Below are 16,065 nucleotides of genomic sequence, written 5' to 3'. Positions count from 1 at the left end.
CTTACATAAAGGCTGGATAATTCTCCATTATTTTATGCTGTTTCTTTCTCAGCATTACATATTTTTAATAGTCAATTTTATGTAGTCATTGAATGTTCTAGATTCAGTTTTGTTCAGAATATTTCAAAAAAGCCATTTGAATTACACAAATTGGAAAAAAATGTTGGAAAAGGTAAACTGAAATGTAATAAAATTTTTAAAATAAATAACTTATAGATTCATTTTCATTGGGAAAATTAGCTTGGAGATGTTGACTGATTTGCCTGAGGTGATATAATTTAAGGTCATACAGTAGCAAAATTTTCACTTTGACTCAGGTTCCCAGTCCAGTGTATTATTTACCTTTCAACTTCAATCAGTTCAGGAAACTTTGGACCTTTGGATTTAATTCATATTTTTTTGTTCTCATCTTTACAAAAGACCTCCTTCTACTTGATGTAGAAAATTGGAGGTGGAGGACTCCTTTAAATTAATTGTCCTGCTATACTATTCATATTACTTTAGGGGTTGCTTAATCAGTTTTTCCCTGGCAAGGCCCCTTTGGTTTTTTGGGCAAGCTTATAGACATCATTTCAAAATGATATTTTAAGAGTTAGACATAAAATTTATGGGATTGCAAAGGAAATCAATTATATCAAAATAGTTCCAAACATTTAAAACAATCATAAATTCAAGGAGTCCCTGTTGAAGAACCCTGTTTTAAAGTTCTTTAGCCAAACAGGACAACATATAGCATTCATGATATTTACAAAAGGAGGTGAGTCATAAGTGCTAGAGGACTAGATATTTCTATAGAAGAGAAAAGCTTTTGGCAATATCTGCACATTTTTATAAATGGTTAAGTGCTGGTTGACTCATTCTGCTGGAGATGCAATCTGATTGTCTGGTTTTATTACTTGAGCCAATGTAGAGCTGATTTTCCCCCTTCAGTGGAACAAGAGAATATGAAAAACAAGATAATTTTGAATAAATAATATAACTTGAATTCTTCTATATTCCTCAGTATTTCCAAGAATCACCTATTTCACATTCTATAGAATTTAAAAGAGGTAAAGGTGATATGAAGAAGACAAAAAGCTGTAGGCATTACAGTACTGTAAATTCTTTCAATATTATATATATATTGTTAATAGAAGATAAAAGAGAATTGTCTTCATTTGAGACTGTCTGAGTATTATCAGAAAAAAATGTTAGAGAGGACGAGGCTATATAAAATGTAATGCTTCTGACATTGCTGCATTGCATAGGTTCAGGGATGATTATATAACCACAAACATTTTCCCCTCTTATCTTTCTTTCAAATCTAGATTGATCTAAGCTTTCCTATAGAATGAGGATTAGTCTGGTTATTCTTGGTCCCAAAGGGCAGAACTAGGAGCAATGTGTGGATATTATAGGCATAGCTCTTGGCTCAATAAGGAAAAATTTCCTAATAAAGAACACTATCTGAAAGTAGAGTATTCTGTCTACAAAGGTGATAGGTTCCTTATTATTAGTGGTCCTAAGGCAGAGATTGGATCATCAATTATTGCTATACTATAGAGGGTCTACTTCTACTGTAAGATACAGCTTCAAGTATATGAGTTCTGAGATCCCTTCCAAATCTCAGATTCTATGGTCCCTTAATGCTGTTAGGATCATAGGGCAATAATTTTAAATCTAGAAAATAATCCCTCTTTAGAAAATATCTAGTTTAGTGCTCTCATTTTATAGAGGAGGAAAACAGGGGCTTAGAAAGTTGAAATGTCTTGTCCAAGTTTACTCAGACAGTAAATTCCAGAGATAGGATTTTAACTTAGACTTTTTTTTTCCATCCTAGTGTCTTTTCTTTTTCTTTTCTTTTCTTTTAAATTCATGTATTTAAAACAAACATTTTTATAACAGTACAAGAAAAAGATGATTGACACAAAATTGAAAATCTACTAAGCACAACTTGCTATTCCATTAAAATATAATATTAAATTATCATCGAATTTCTTTTTTTTTCTCTCTTTTTCTGTCTTTGTTCTATTATGCCACATTTCTTATCATAAAATTGATCTGATTATAAGACAACTAGATAGAGCAAATGAATAGAGCACTAAGCTTGGAATTTGGAACTTCATGAGTTCAAATCTGTGCTCAGACACGTAATAGTTGTTCATTAAATGAACTAAAAAAGGAAATGACCAACCATTCCAGCATCTTTGCCAATAAAACCCCAAATGATGTCATGAAGAATTGGACATGATTGAAAAGTGATTTGAACAGTAGAATTAAGGCTTCATACAGTGTTAAAATGCATGTCAAACTTACAGTCCAACAATTTACATAGTTTCCATTTCCTTTGCCTATAGTCTTGCGAAATTTCATTTCATTTTTTATTAAAGTTTTTTATTTTCAAGATATATGCATGGATAATTTTTAGGTCAACAATGACCCTTGCAAAACCTTGTCTTCCAATTTTCCTCGCCTTCTTCTCACTCTCTCCCCTAGATAGCAAGCAAATACGGTAAAAATGTCCTATGCAATTTTAAAGGGATATTGGCTTTTGTAAGGAATTTGAAAGCCCTTCATGTGGTATTATTCCAGCTCTTTAATAGACAAACCAATAATATCAGAAAGAAATAATCAGAGTTCATTTTTGTATATTACGAATGCTTTATTCTTTAAAAAAGAAAAAAAAAAACAATATTGTCATTGGCTTCTTTCCTAAGTATTTGAAGAATAAAATCTTGGCCTCATGTCCCTACTCCAAGATACAGCTTTTCATTCAAACTTGCCAAGGTTTGTATCTGTTGTAGGATTAAGAACAATTATTTTAAACCTCTTTTGTGAGGCTCACCCTTCATTGCAGGTTTAATAGCAGCTTTTATAGTCTTGTGGTGGGGAACAGGATTAAGAGAGAATAAGCAATCACTTGCCCAATATGGAAGGACTTGATTGTTAGAGGTTCAATTTCTAGTAATATTGTATTTTCTTTGATCTACATTAGATGGATTTTCATAAGCATAATGTATGTATAAATAATATTATAAATATAAATAATATAATAAATGCTGGAATGGTTGGTCATTTCCTTTTTTAGTTCATTTAATGAACAACTATTAAGTGTCTGAGTACAGATTTGAACTCATGAAGTTCCAAATTCCAATAAAATTATAAATATTATAAATAATATTGTAAATATTATAAATAGAAATATAATATTGTTATAAAAAGATAAGGAAAATCACAATTAATTAAATTAAAAAGAGAATATTGAATTCAATTCTGTATTCCTTATTCCTTTTAAAGTTGAAATCTCAGGGAAAATATTCAGAGATTTTCCTGGGAAAAGACCACAGTATTTTTTTTTATTGCCAATTATATTGTTGACTTTTCTTTTAGCAATAATGCAAGTCCATGAGGATTTCTTCCATTACAAATCAGGGATATATAGACATGTCAGCAGCATAAAGGATAAATCAGAAAAATATCAAAATCTACGCGCTCATGCAGTCAAACTCACTGGGTAAGTCAAATTGGTCTAGGTATTTTATAAATGCTTCTGAAAAAAATCCTTGGGGAATTGAACCTGTAAATGAAAATTATAAATCATATATCTTAGAGATGGAATGAATCTTAGAGGCCATTTATTCCATCCCCCATTCTGATAGAAACTGGGGTCCAGAGAGGTTATGCTTTGCTCAAGGTCACAAAGATAGTAAAGCACCAAAGGTTTGATTTGAATTCTGCTCTTTAGACTCCATCACCAATGGTCTGTTCAACTGTACTACAGAATATATCTTTTGTATAGGAGCATAACAATGTTTCAAAGAAGTCCACAACTTTTTGATATTTCAGTGAATAATAACATCCAAGAGTTTGTTGTGTTGAAAATGGTTTAGTCAAAAGAGATGTATTTAACTTGACATTTCCAGTGGTATATAAAGGTAAAAACCTTTTCCAGAAACATATTTCTCATCCAAAAAATAGGATTTCAATTTATTTCAACAAACATTTCTTCAGTATTGGTTCTATGGCAGACACTTTGTGAAAAGAGCCTTGTTTTCAAGAAGGCTACATAATACCTACCTAACAAGATTGTATTTATGAGAATTAAATAGGATATTTAAGACATTATTAGGCCTAAGTGCTAGAAAAGTCTGTAGATGAATGTTGCTATTTCCACAGTAAATTAACCAATAAGCATTTATTAAGCAACTACTATGGACAATTCCACAAGCATCAATGTCTTTCTTTTATTCACTTTTCTCACCTAATTTCATTATATGTCATTCATCTTCCAAGTCTCTATGGTAAAATCCAACTACACTTTATGCTATTGCTCACAGAGAATTCCTTTACAGAAGTTTTGCCTTTGTACTGGCTATTTTCTGTCAGATATGAAATCTCACCTCATCTCTACCTAAGGAAACCCTTTATTTTCTTTAAGATTCAGGCCAAATGCTGCTTTCTACATGAAACCATTCTGTAAACTCCTCAAACTAATGACTTTGTTGTTGTTATTCATTTGTGTCCACTCTTTGTGACCAGAGCGCACCAATACTCTCCATGGTGTTTTCTTGGCAAAGATACTGGAATGTTCTGCCATTTTCTTCTTCTGTGAATTAAGACAAGTTAAGTGACTTACCTAGAATTACACTGTTAGTAAGTGTCTGAATTTGGATTTGATTTTTTTTTAAACCCAATCTATCTATTGAGCCATCTAAGTGTACTTGTTCTGAATAAACACATATGAACATATATGTGTATGTATGTGTGTATACATACACGGTCACCTATATAGGTTGTTTTCTTCAGCAGAAGTTAAGTTCCTTAAATACAGGAACTATTTCATTTTTGTGTTCCTATCTTCAATATCTAACATAATTCCTGACACTTAGTATGTAGGTACTTAAAGAAGAATTTTTGATTGTTTAGTTATTATTAGCTAGATTGTTAGATAATGGGAAGGATGAACCTTGTCTACCCCATAATTTCCTTTCATTTTAAAATCCATCCATAACATAAAAGAGAATTTTTTGCATGGATGTTTAATAAGAAATTGGCACAGAGAGTGGTGCAGGGATACAAGTGTTTTTTGAGTGCTATTAATAAGTACAAAGTGCAAGAAAGATTGGAGAATATGGAGAAACTGAGTGCCAGATACATCTCAAAATATATTGATGCTCATTGACTTAATATAATATCACATCTATGTAAAGAAATATTTTTGTTTTAATTTATGTTCAAATAAAAACAAAGGGAAAAAACACAAAACATTTGTAGTACCTCATTGGGGTTGCCAAGGAAATAAGACACTAAAGATGGATATCCTTTGGTTGAGGGATAAATCTACCATCATTCCCTTGCTTAGTTCTCTAATAGTTTGTCCTAACTCTATACTGATGGTATAGGAATTGAAGGATAAAATCATTACCTAACCTTTTCCATACTAAGAAGGACTATAGAGGCTGAAACCAGGAACCACCACGCATAGGTGTGGCAGCCTGGGTGTTAGTATGCCAGGGCGAAAGCAGGTTCACAGGTACATATTACTTTGTGCCAAATAGTTATTATATCAGGAACCCACTAGAATTTCCCAGGAAATTTAGAGACAAAATATTATGATTGGGGCTATGTGATCAAATCCATGCATACATTCATAGAAGAGATATTTGCTGAGTTTGCTAGAATGATTTGTACAGAAGAGCTGATTCTCCTCCACTTTTTTCTTCTCTATTCTTAGAAAAGGTGTGCCTACTCTCTGAATGTCCAATTTTAAGAGTTTTCTTAGTTTTCTGTTTACTATGTCACCAACTATGATTAATAGTTTACCATAATGTAAAAATCTTGGTGAGTCATTGTAGCAGTTTGGGAGGAGAGAGTGCCCAGGAGAAAATTTTAGCAAATGAGAGATATATTTCATCACAAACAATATTTTTTCCCTGGGATAGGAGGAAGAATCTGTTGTGGAAATAATATTATTGATTTATATTTTTTCTAACTTCCCAGATCAGAGAAAGAGATTGAAATTTCAAATTTTAAGGCAAATAAGCCAGCAGCTTTGTCTGGGAATGACTACTGAGAGCTTGGTGTGATTTGGGTTATGGGGCTTTGGAAATTTTCTCTTCTCTTTGCTTTTCCATAGCCAGTTGAAAAGAAACATTTCTTCAAAGGACAGTACTCAAGGGAGTGATTAGAAAGAAATACCATCTTCAAAAGAGAAAGTGAATGAGAGTAGGATTTTCTTTGGTAATTCTGGTCACCAGCCTCACATAATTTTACATCATCAGATTAATTCTAGACGTGCCATAATACAGCTGTAAGAAAATGATTCCTTCTTAGAAATAGAGGATCAAATAATCTTTTTGGTTACTGTAGCTCAATTACATTTCTTCTGATAGACCCTATTCAAAAGGTCTAGTCTAGGTCATTACTCTCCCCACCTGTGTCCAGTCTTTAAAGTATTTCTTGTGAGATTTTTGGTAAGGTTTATTACAGCCAAATCAAATTGGATTCCACAAAGCCACATTATTAAACCTCTCCTTTTTTGTTCAACATTCACTTTAGAACATGCAAGAAATCTGGAAGAGAATAGGTATTTTGAATTCATATTCATTGATTTTTACTTTTTACATCAGCATTCTCATACACTTTGCTATTTATGTCTTCAGGGAATTAGTGTATAATAATATTTCCTGATCCTTTCACCATAGTATTAGTCTAGGAATGGCTGTACCACTTCTGCCTCAATGAGGAGATAGATAGATACTAGATAGACAGATAGAAAGGTGATATATATATATATTTTTTTCCTCTTATTTTTTCCTCTTATTTTTTTTCCTCAGACTATCCTAAGACGACTCCTCTTCATCTATTTCCTTGACAGAGGAGATCTTTCACATGGCCAGATGATTAATTTCACTTCATTTTACCATAAAAAGAATATTTGAAATGTGACCTTACTATGGAGCCTATATTAATGAACTGGAAATGACAAGTTAATTTTATTAGGACCTATTATGTTTTTAGGCCTTTATTTTTAAACTAGATGTTATTCAATCAATATATGTAACTACTAACTTGGAAATTTCCTCTACTTGTTTTCAAATTATATAATTGTTTGGACCATAGAAAAGTAAGTCATTTATCCAAGATCATGCTGTAAACATATGTGAGAGATAGGCCTTGATTCCAGGTCTTCTCAGAGGTTGGCTCCTTATCCACTCTCATGGTATTTTGCTTTTTGTTTTTTACTACCAAGTAAAGACATGCATGAAGTCTTGGATGACATGCCATTATTTTGATATTTAATTAGTCTAGCCAACTTCATCTAATTTGTATTTTGGCTTATATAGCAAGAATTATCCCCCCCACCTACTCCTCTCACTTTGTAAGCTCTTAGAGAAGTGGGACTTTTTTTTTTAATTTGGTATATCCAATTAGCATTTAATGAGGCCAATTCTTTCAGTGGGTGAACTACTCCCTGGGAATGAATTGGGTTGTTTTAGAATTATTCCAAACAACTTGGAAACATTAGAGTTCAGTGGTAATTTAATTTATTTCTTTTGTAACTGCTAATTTTGTAATTAAGACACATAGGAAGATGGTGCTTCATTGAATTTAAAAAATATTCCAAGGGCTCAAATAAGTCAATGTACCTTGCTAGAGTCTGATTTTCCCATGAAGTAGCTTTTAAATCTGTCACAACAATGCTTATTAGTTCATGAAGAAGAGAGTTACCATATGAAGCCTGATCAGCATACCATTCTTATTTGGAATTATAGTTGTGTGTTTAGAAGAAACTTTAAAGATCATGAAATTGTGGTATTCAGAGATGCAAAGGACCATTGAGTTTATTTGGTATAATACCTTCATTTTAGATATTAGGAAGTCATGAAACCTAGAGAGGTTAAGACACTTGTCAAGACACTGCATATTTATAGTAAATCTAGTATAGATATGATCATACTAGGACAAAGTAAAGCGGGATTGTTACCTATCCCTTAATCCTTAACACTATGGCTCTCACTGAAGTTTAATTTTGCATTGCCTCTCTTGGATTCAAAATCTCAAAGCTGACTCATTGTGAGCTTGCAGTCTACTAAAATTCCAAATTTTATTTTATTTTTCAGACAACTGATCTTCTAGCTATTTTTCCCTCTCTCATACTTGTAGGGTGGGATTTTTTTTTAAGTGCAAATAAAGACTTTGCTTTTATTCTAATTAAAACTTTTACCAGACACAGGCTGATGCTCTAGACTGTTAAGGTCATGTTGAAAGCTCTTACTATTGTCCATTGAGTCATCTTTTGTTACCAGCATTCCATCTTTTGCAAATGTGATAAGCATATCATCAATGTTCAAGTTATTGAAAAAAAATGTGCAAATAACAGGTCCAAGCACAGATTCTTTGAGAACATTTTACTGAAGAACTCTTTTGAAGTTGACACAAATAGTTAACAATCCCTTTTGGGGTCTAAACATTTAATCAGTTCTACATTAAATTTAATTCAATTTAATAAACACTTTAAAATGCCTACTATGTGCTGAACTTTTTGTTAGATGCTAGAGACTACTAGGTACTGAATCTCTTTAATTGAATTGCCACAGAATCTACCTCTCCATTTTTTCCTCAACTCACTAAATGTTTGTTGAGTGCTGAATTAATGAACCAGTTACTATATTAAATGCTGGGAGATTCCATTAAATATTTTGCTAAAATTTAGGAATATTTTAACTATAACATTCTTCTGACCTACCAATTTAGTAACTCTAGAAAACAAATCACATTTGGTTATTTTGACAAAACTTGTTTTTGATAAAACCATGTTACCTCTTTTAGACTATTTCATTTATTAGATGTTCATTAGTCTTCTCTTTTAATCTCTATTTTAGAAGATTTCTTGAAATTGAAGTACAATTCACCAATTCCATTTTCTTTCCTTTTCTTCTTTAGTTTTGTAGGACATTTACTACTCATCCCTTTCTTTAATATTGGCGCAGCATTGTCAAAACTTGCCAAAACTTTCAGTACTGTAATTCATCTATGCCAGGTGACAAACTCATAAAAGATAGATGGTTACTTTTTTTATTTAGAATGATTCATTGGGAAAGAGTGCTGGGTGTGGAGTCAGAGGTGTTATTTTCAAATCCTGACCCTTCTATTTTTATGCATTTTTACCCTAGTCAAGTCAACTGAATTTTCTAATTTCAATTTCCTTACATGTAAAACGAGAGCTTTGAATAAGATTCTTTACAGTTCTAAATTGATATAATCTTAGTTTTATCTTCCCATGAGTCATTTTGTTGTTCTGTTTTTTCAGTCCAACTTCCTTCACAGAGAAAATGAGAAGTAAACAACAGTTGAACAGATTGATGTTTTCCTGATCAGTTTTCATCAATCTCAACTACTGGTTCTAGGTTTTTTTTAATTGTCCTCTTATTCTTATTATTAAATAATATTATTTGATGATAAAGTCCCCCATTTTTTTAATCCTTAGATTTCTTCAACAACCTATGCTTATGCTGAACTTTAGCATCCTTGGCACTATTCTTATAGGACTTTAGCACACTCTTGTTTTCATCTTTTAGCACTGACTTGTTTCTATCTTCTGAATGTCTTTTAAAAAAATTATATTTTTGGTGACTTATGTATATCCATCTTGCTAGACTTCCTTACCTAAATTGATTACTCAGAGGCCTCTTCAGATAAAAACAGGAAGCATTTATTCAGTCCTTGCAAGGAGACGCCCAAACACACCAGCTGTGCAGACCCAGAGCTGTTCAGCTCCCATTTCCAGCATTGTGCCTGGCCTTACCAGCCCCAAATAGTGAATTTGGTTGAATAGCAAAAGACTTAGATTCATTAGATGGATTGAAAAGGAAGTTACCATTTATCAATGGTCATCAAGGTTGTCTACTTCCTGTGGGTCACGTAACTTCCTGAAGCTTAGGCCTAGGATCTGACTTTTCCTGCCCTTCAGCCCTCTGAGAATAGGGATCATATGAAACTTAGGTCCAGGATCTGACTCATTCCATCCCAAAGACTTTTTTGAGAAAACTTCAAGTGGTCCCATTCAGTCCTCTCTCTTTTTCATGTTTGAAGGTTTCTCACACCAATCCTGATACATTTCTTCCACTAATACATTCTTGTTATCTAGGCATTAGAGTCATCCCTCTCTTCAGTATCAACTGTAACCCACCCTCTACCATTTAGAACCAATACCCACACATAAGTGGAAACTTTCAGGATCCATTTTACCTAAGAAATCTTGAACTATTCTAGTTGATTAAGTGCATACACAAGAGCATGATAGGATATTACTGCTTAAAGCAATGAGCAGAAACCACAGACCCTGCTTCCACCAACTCTCATTATCTGTTTTAGAAACCCAGGCATCACAGACCAACAGATTGACATCTGGCAGCCAGTTATCCATAGAACTATAGCACTGTGGTTGCCCAGGGGCCTCAGGGCCATTGTTACATCGTTCCTACCTCAAGCAGTCCAGAACCAAGTTCATTTGGGATAGAGGGATGAAGGTCTCATCTTCTGGAGCTGCTTCAGGCTGATAAGGAGTGTAGAGCTGGCCCTATGCAGTGGGGTCCAAACTGAGGAGAGAAATAAGTGACTTGTAGGTGACATCAGCAGCATCAGGTATCAGAGGATTTCAAGTTGACCAAGTAGTTGAAATTTCATGGCTTACAGTCTGGAAGAAACAACTCTCACATTTAAAAATGCAAGAAGCAAATATGAGCAAAAGAGAAAGAATAAACAAAAGTGGAGTTAATATGGAGTTAATAATTTTACTAGGGACAGTAACCAGGAACTCCACTCAGAGGCAGCTGAGGCTATCATTAATGCCTCTTATCCAAACAGCTTTTCCCAAAGTAAATATTAAAGAATGTTTTCTCCAAATCCCTACTTTTGTTTCCTCAAAGGAGTAGGGGCAATGGAATATTGTAGACTTAAGTGAGTATGATTTCCTTTAGCAAAAACCCTAGAGCCTTTTCAGTCTTAAAAGAGAAGGCTTTTACTCAATTAGTGCAGGTGTTAACAAAACTGAAAGTAATTTGAAGCTCCTGCAAGGGAGCATATGTGATGGCCTTTTGAGCAGTCTTTTCAGAATTTACTTGCCTGGGAGCTATTTGAGGGGATGTAGAAGTCAGAGTTGGGGAATTAAAGATGCCATGGTCAGGAGCAAACAGGCAGTAGCATGGGCAGCTGAATCTACTGTAAGCCTGTTTCTCTTGGCCTGAAGTGAATCCCCTTCCTTTATGAAAGAACAGAATCATCTCTACATCCATGGAAAGCTTGAAGTAATTGTTCCCCTGTGTACTTGATGGGGGAATGTTTGGCTGTTAAAATCCCCTTTCTTTCCATATAGCCTCATGAGACATACAAAACATGTTGGAGTCAGCATAAATGTTCATTCTTATTCCTTTACCCAATTCTAAATCTCTGATAAAGGTAAAAAATTTCCAAATCTGGTGGGGAGCCAGAATCTCCAGCCATTAGCCCAGGATAAACTTAGGAGCTTCCTCAATTAGAAGAGCTATGGCAGCTAGCTCTAAGGCAGGAGGGCCACCCCAATAACACCAAGTTTCTTTGAGAAGTAAACAAGGGGTCTAGCATAGAGTTCCAGAGACCTCTAGGACCAGACCTCACCTTCTATCAGTGTACAGTGTAAAAAGCTTTAGGTAGAGCTAAGGCTAGGGCAAGAAATTAGTTTATCTTTCAGGGTCCTAAAAACCTTGACCTGATCAGGGTATTCTAAGAGTGCCTGCTTCCTCTCTGACTGAGCAAAAGGAAGGTGGGAGATGGCCCAAAATTATAAGCAAATTGGGCCTTTAGACAAAGAAGCTCTAGTTCAGGAAGCAAGAGAATTAATGATTTTATGGCTACAGGCAGAGAACCCTCTAGAGCTGCATTGCAGATCAAGATATCATCTACATATTTGTATTGTGCCTCATATCTTCCACTGACCACTTGCTCCGATTACAGAAATTTGCTATAAGAGGAAAAATCAGGGACATGATTATAACATATTATCAGTCAAAACTGATTCTTCAGGGCCTCAATCTGAGAGCACATACATTACAGGATAAAGCATCCTTAGCTCTGACAACCAATCATACAGCCAATCATACAATTTCTACCTCATAGCCAGACTCAGAAATAATCAGATAGAAATAAAAGAAACAGAACTGGGAAACTAAGTCAACAGGATCCCATCTTAAGCAGAGGCTAAAGTTGTCCTCTCAACCCAGATAAGACATCTACCTGTAAGGCATTCCTCTGAGTAATTTATGGCATATTTCTTTCAGGTGGTAGATCACTGGCTTGATGATCCATCAGGCAATCATATTCAAATTTGAAACTCAAAACAATATTAGTTACAGTCCCAAAAGATTTCATATTAATAGCAAATTTCATCAATCAGGTGCTTCAGATCTATATAAAAACAAAACAAAAAAATTATTACAATCATTGTGCATAACCTATCAAATACAACTGAAAAACAGTCAAAACTCGTGCAGAGATATTAAATTAAAATTCTGCTTTAGGTACCTCAAGAAATCTATAGGTCTTATTTGTTATCATATTTATTAAACAAGGAGAATGTATGTACTTAAATAAATATTAAATAATTTACTGAAGACAGATGGAGATCTTGGTAGAAATCATCATTTTCAGACAACTTGCAATTCTAACAAACCTCTTAAAAGTTTCTTGTATTGCTAAGCAGTGGAATATTTGATGCAGCATCAAAAATGACCTTGCTTAAAGCAGCCATTAACTTGAAAAATAAAAGCAAACATTCAATTATGATAATAACTGTAAATGTAAGCAATTCCTTTAAACAATAAAAGCAATGTTAAAGTAATTTTATTTAAGGGAGGTGTGTGGGGATGCCACAGAGGGGTAAGCTACAGTGAGTGGAGTTTTTTTTTACATCTAAGAAGCAGTCATACCCACTGGGGGTGGGGGAGAGTGAGGGAGAGTGAAGGAGAGTGAGTTAATTCTGTTATTATTATTATTATTATTATTATTATTACTACTACTACTACTACGACTATTAGAGTTTTTATTTACAAAACATATGCATTGGTAATTTTTCAACATTGACTCTTGCAAAACATTCTGATCCCGCTTTTTCCCTCCTTCTCCTCCCTCCTCCACTCTCCCCTAGATGGGCAGGTAGTCCAATACATGTTAAATGTATTAAAGTATATGTTAAATCCAATACATGTATATATATTTATACAGTTTTCTTGCTGCACAAGAGAAATCAGATCTAGAAAGAAAACAATCTGAGAAGGAAAACAAAAATGCAAGCAAACAATAACAGAAATAGTAGAAATGCTATGTTGTGCTCCATACTCATTTCTCATAGTTCTCTTTCTGGGTGTAGCTTATTCTTTTCATTATGAACAATTGGAACTGATTTGGATCATCTCATTGTTGAAGAGAGCCATGTCCATCAGAATTGATCATCATATAGTATTGTTGTGGAAGTGTATAATGATTTCCTCTTTCTTTACTTGATCATCTTGGCACCAGAAGGCTGTCTAATAGTTCTTTAATTATCTTTTTTGAATCTAATTTTTTCACTCTTTTAATTTTGCTTATTTGATTCTTGATGTCTCAGAGTTATTAGTTTCCATTTGTCTTTGCACCATTTTTTTCTGTTTTGTCAATTCTACTTTTTAAGATGTTTCTTTTGTCGGTGGATTTTTGTACTCTTTCTTCACCCCCACCCTCCAAATTTTGTCAATTTTACTTGTGGAATCATTTTCTTCAGAGAAATTTTATATACTTTTTTCCATTTGTGTGTTGTGTGTGTGTGTGTGTGTGTGTGTGTGTGTGTGTGCTTCCTTTACCAAGCTGTTGACTCTTTTTTCATGATTCTCTTGCATAATTCTAATTTTTTCACCACATATTCTTCTACTTCTCTTATTTAATTTTTAAAATTTTTTTTTACCTATTCCAGGGAAGTTTTTTGACCCTGAAACCAATTCCTATTTTTCTTTTAAGCTTTGCATATAGACATTTTAACATTGTCCTCTTCTGAGTTTGTGTTTTGATTTTCCTGGTCATTATAGTAGTAGTCTGTTGGTAAGGGAACTTTTGTTTTTCTTTTTGTGCTCATTTTTCTGCCTATTTTATGATTTTTAAAGTTGAGCTCTGCTCCTGGGTTTTGTGGGTTTGATTTAGTATTTATTATATGCAAGGGAAACTGAAGAGAACTCATGCAACTTTCTGGAAACTCTCTGTCATCTTGGATTCTCCCCTACCCAATAAGTTGTTCTTCATTGAATTGAATAAGGAATTAGTTGTTTGTCCCAACTCTACTTCTTACTAGATATGTGCTGGGGAATTGAATTTATTTTCACCACATTTTTTGCTCCTACCAAATAAAGTCTGGATTCAATGTTTTTGAGTTCTTTTTAAGTTTTACTGCTCCTCTATGGATGACTGGAAGTTAATGACAGTTCAAATAAGCAAAATGGCACTTTGAATGAATCTACTGATGCTTAGTTTTCAGTTTGAAAAATTATCATTTACATTTATATTAATTAATTCTTGGTTTTTATTTTTAAAGGTTTGTTAGATCATAGAACTTAGGCAATGAATTCAATTCTTTTATTCTACCATTTGTAAATTTCCCAAGCAAATGATTTAATAATAATAACTGAAATTCACACAGCACTTTATGTTTTCCTGATCATTTAAAAATGTATTATCTTATTTTATTTTCACAATAAATTTGTGAGGCAGGTAATAAAAGGAGCATTATCTATATTTACAAATGAGAAAATAGAAGCTCAAGGACATGTAATCAATAAATGTTTAAGGAAGAATGTAAATTATCCTTAAAAATGCAATTTTACTTTCTGGGAGAGAGAATGGAGAGGGAAATTTATGTGCTATGATGACAAAAACATTAATAAAATTTTACTTTTTAAAATGAAGGTCTGGTTAGGCTTTTGTAAGAAAAAATCTATTGATTCTTATTCTCTATATATTTCTAGAGTAAGGTTTTATTAGTTTACTTCTCAATATCTCAGTGAAGCTAAAAATATTAAGTATTTTTAATAGAAATAGTACTTCCTCTTAATTTTAAACCAAACTCCTGCTATTAGAATGTCAATTTCTCACCCATTGGTATAAAAACACTAGAGAACATAGGGATAAGGGAGCTTTCCTTATAATAATAAGCAGTATCTAGTTAAAACCATCAGCAAACATTATCTTTAATGAAGAGAAGCTGGATGCATTCCCAAAAAAATCAGAGATGAAACTAGGATGCCCGTTATGAACACTGTTATTTAACATTGTACTAGAAATGTTGCCTTTAATGTTAAGAAAAGAAAAAGAAATGAAAGGAATTAGAACAGGTAATAAGGAAATAAAGCTATATCACTCTGCAGATGACATGATTAAATACTTAGTCCTAGAAAATCATCCAAAAAGCTACTCAAAACAATTAACAACTTTAGCAAAGTCACAGGATATAGAATAAACCCAAACAAATTCTTTGCATTTCTGTATATTACTGACAAAGCCCATCATCAAAAGATAGAAATATAAATTCCATTTAAAATTAAGTAAAGACAAAATAATATATTTGGGTATCTATTTGCCAAGACAAAGTCAGGAACTATATGAACACAATTACAAAACTCTTCTCACACAAATAAAGTTAGATCTAAATAATTGGAAAAATATCAATTGCTCATGAGTAGGCTGAGCTAATATAATAAAAATGATACTTCTGCCTAAATTGATTTACTTTTGCAGTAACATATCAATCAAATTGCCCAAATATTATTTCATAGAACTCGAATTTCAATTTCTATTGAATTTAATTCAATGCAATAAACAATGATTAAGCACTTATTTTATTTGAGGCACTGTACCAGGTTCTGGAAAAAGAGACAAAAACCCCACAATTCCTGCACTCAAAGACTTGATATTCTATTGGGTAAATTCAATATATCCCTAGATAAATATATCTAAAGTGATTTTATGCCAGTAAGAGCACAAAAATTTAGGTGGAGGAGGAAGATCAAAAAAAAGGCTCTAATAGGA

General features: G+C 33.2%; 1 protein-coding gene across 1 annotated transcript in view; it reads left to right on the top strand.

Annotated features, from left to right (window-relative positions):
- Nucleotides 1–16,065, top strand: part of TINAG (tubulointerstitial nephritis antigen) — a 175,227-nt gene that overhangs the window by 103,150 nt on the left and 56,012 nt on the right. Inside the window, exon 9 of the mRNA XM_031964710.1 lies at nucleotides 3,370–3,493. Coding sequence (XP_031820570.1) covers nucleotides 3,370–3,493 — 124 coding nt within the window. The remainder of the gene's footprint in view (nucleotides 1–3,369; nucleotides 3,494–16,065) is intronic.

This window comes from Sarcophilus harrisii, chromosome 4 (assembly GCF_902635505.1).
Source record: "Sarcophilus harrisii chromosome 4, mSarHar1.11, whole genome shotgun sequence".
NCBI classification, from domain to species: Eukaryota; Metazoa; Chordata; class Mammalia; order Dasyuromorphia; family Dasyuridae; genus Sarcophilus; species Sarcophilus harrisii.
This window is presented reverse-complemented; position numbering and strand designations above follow the sequence as displayed.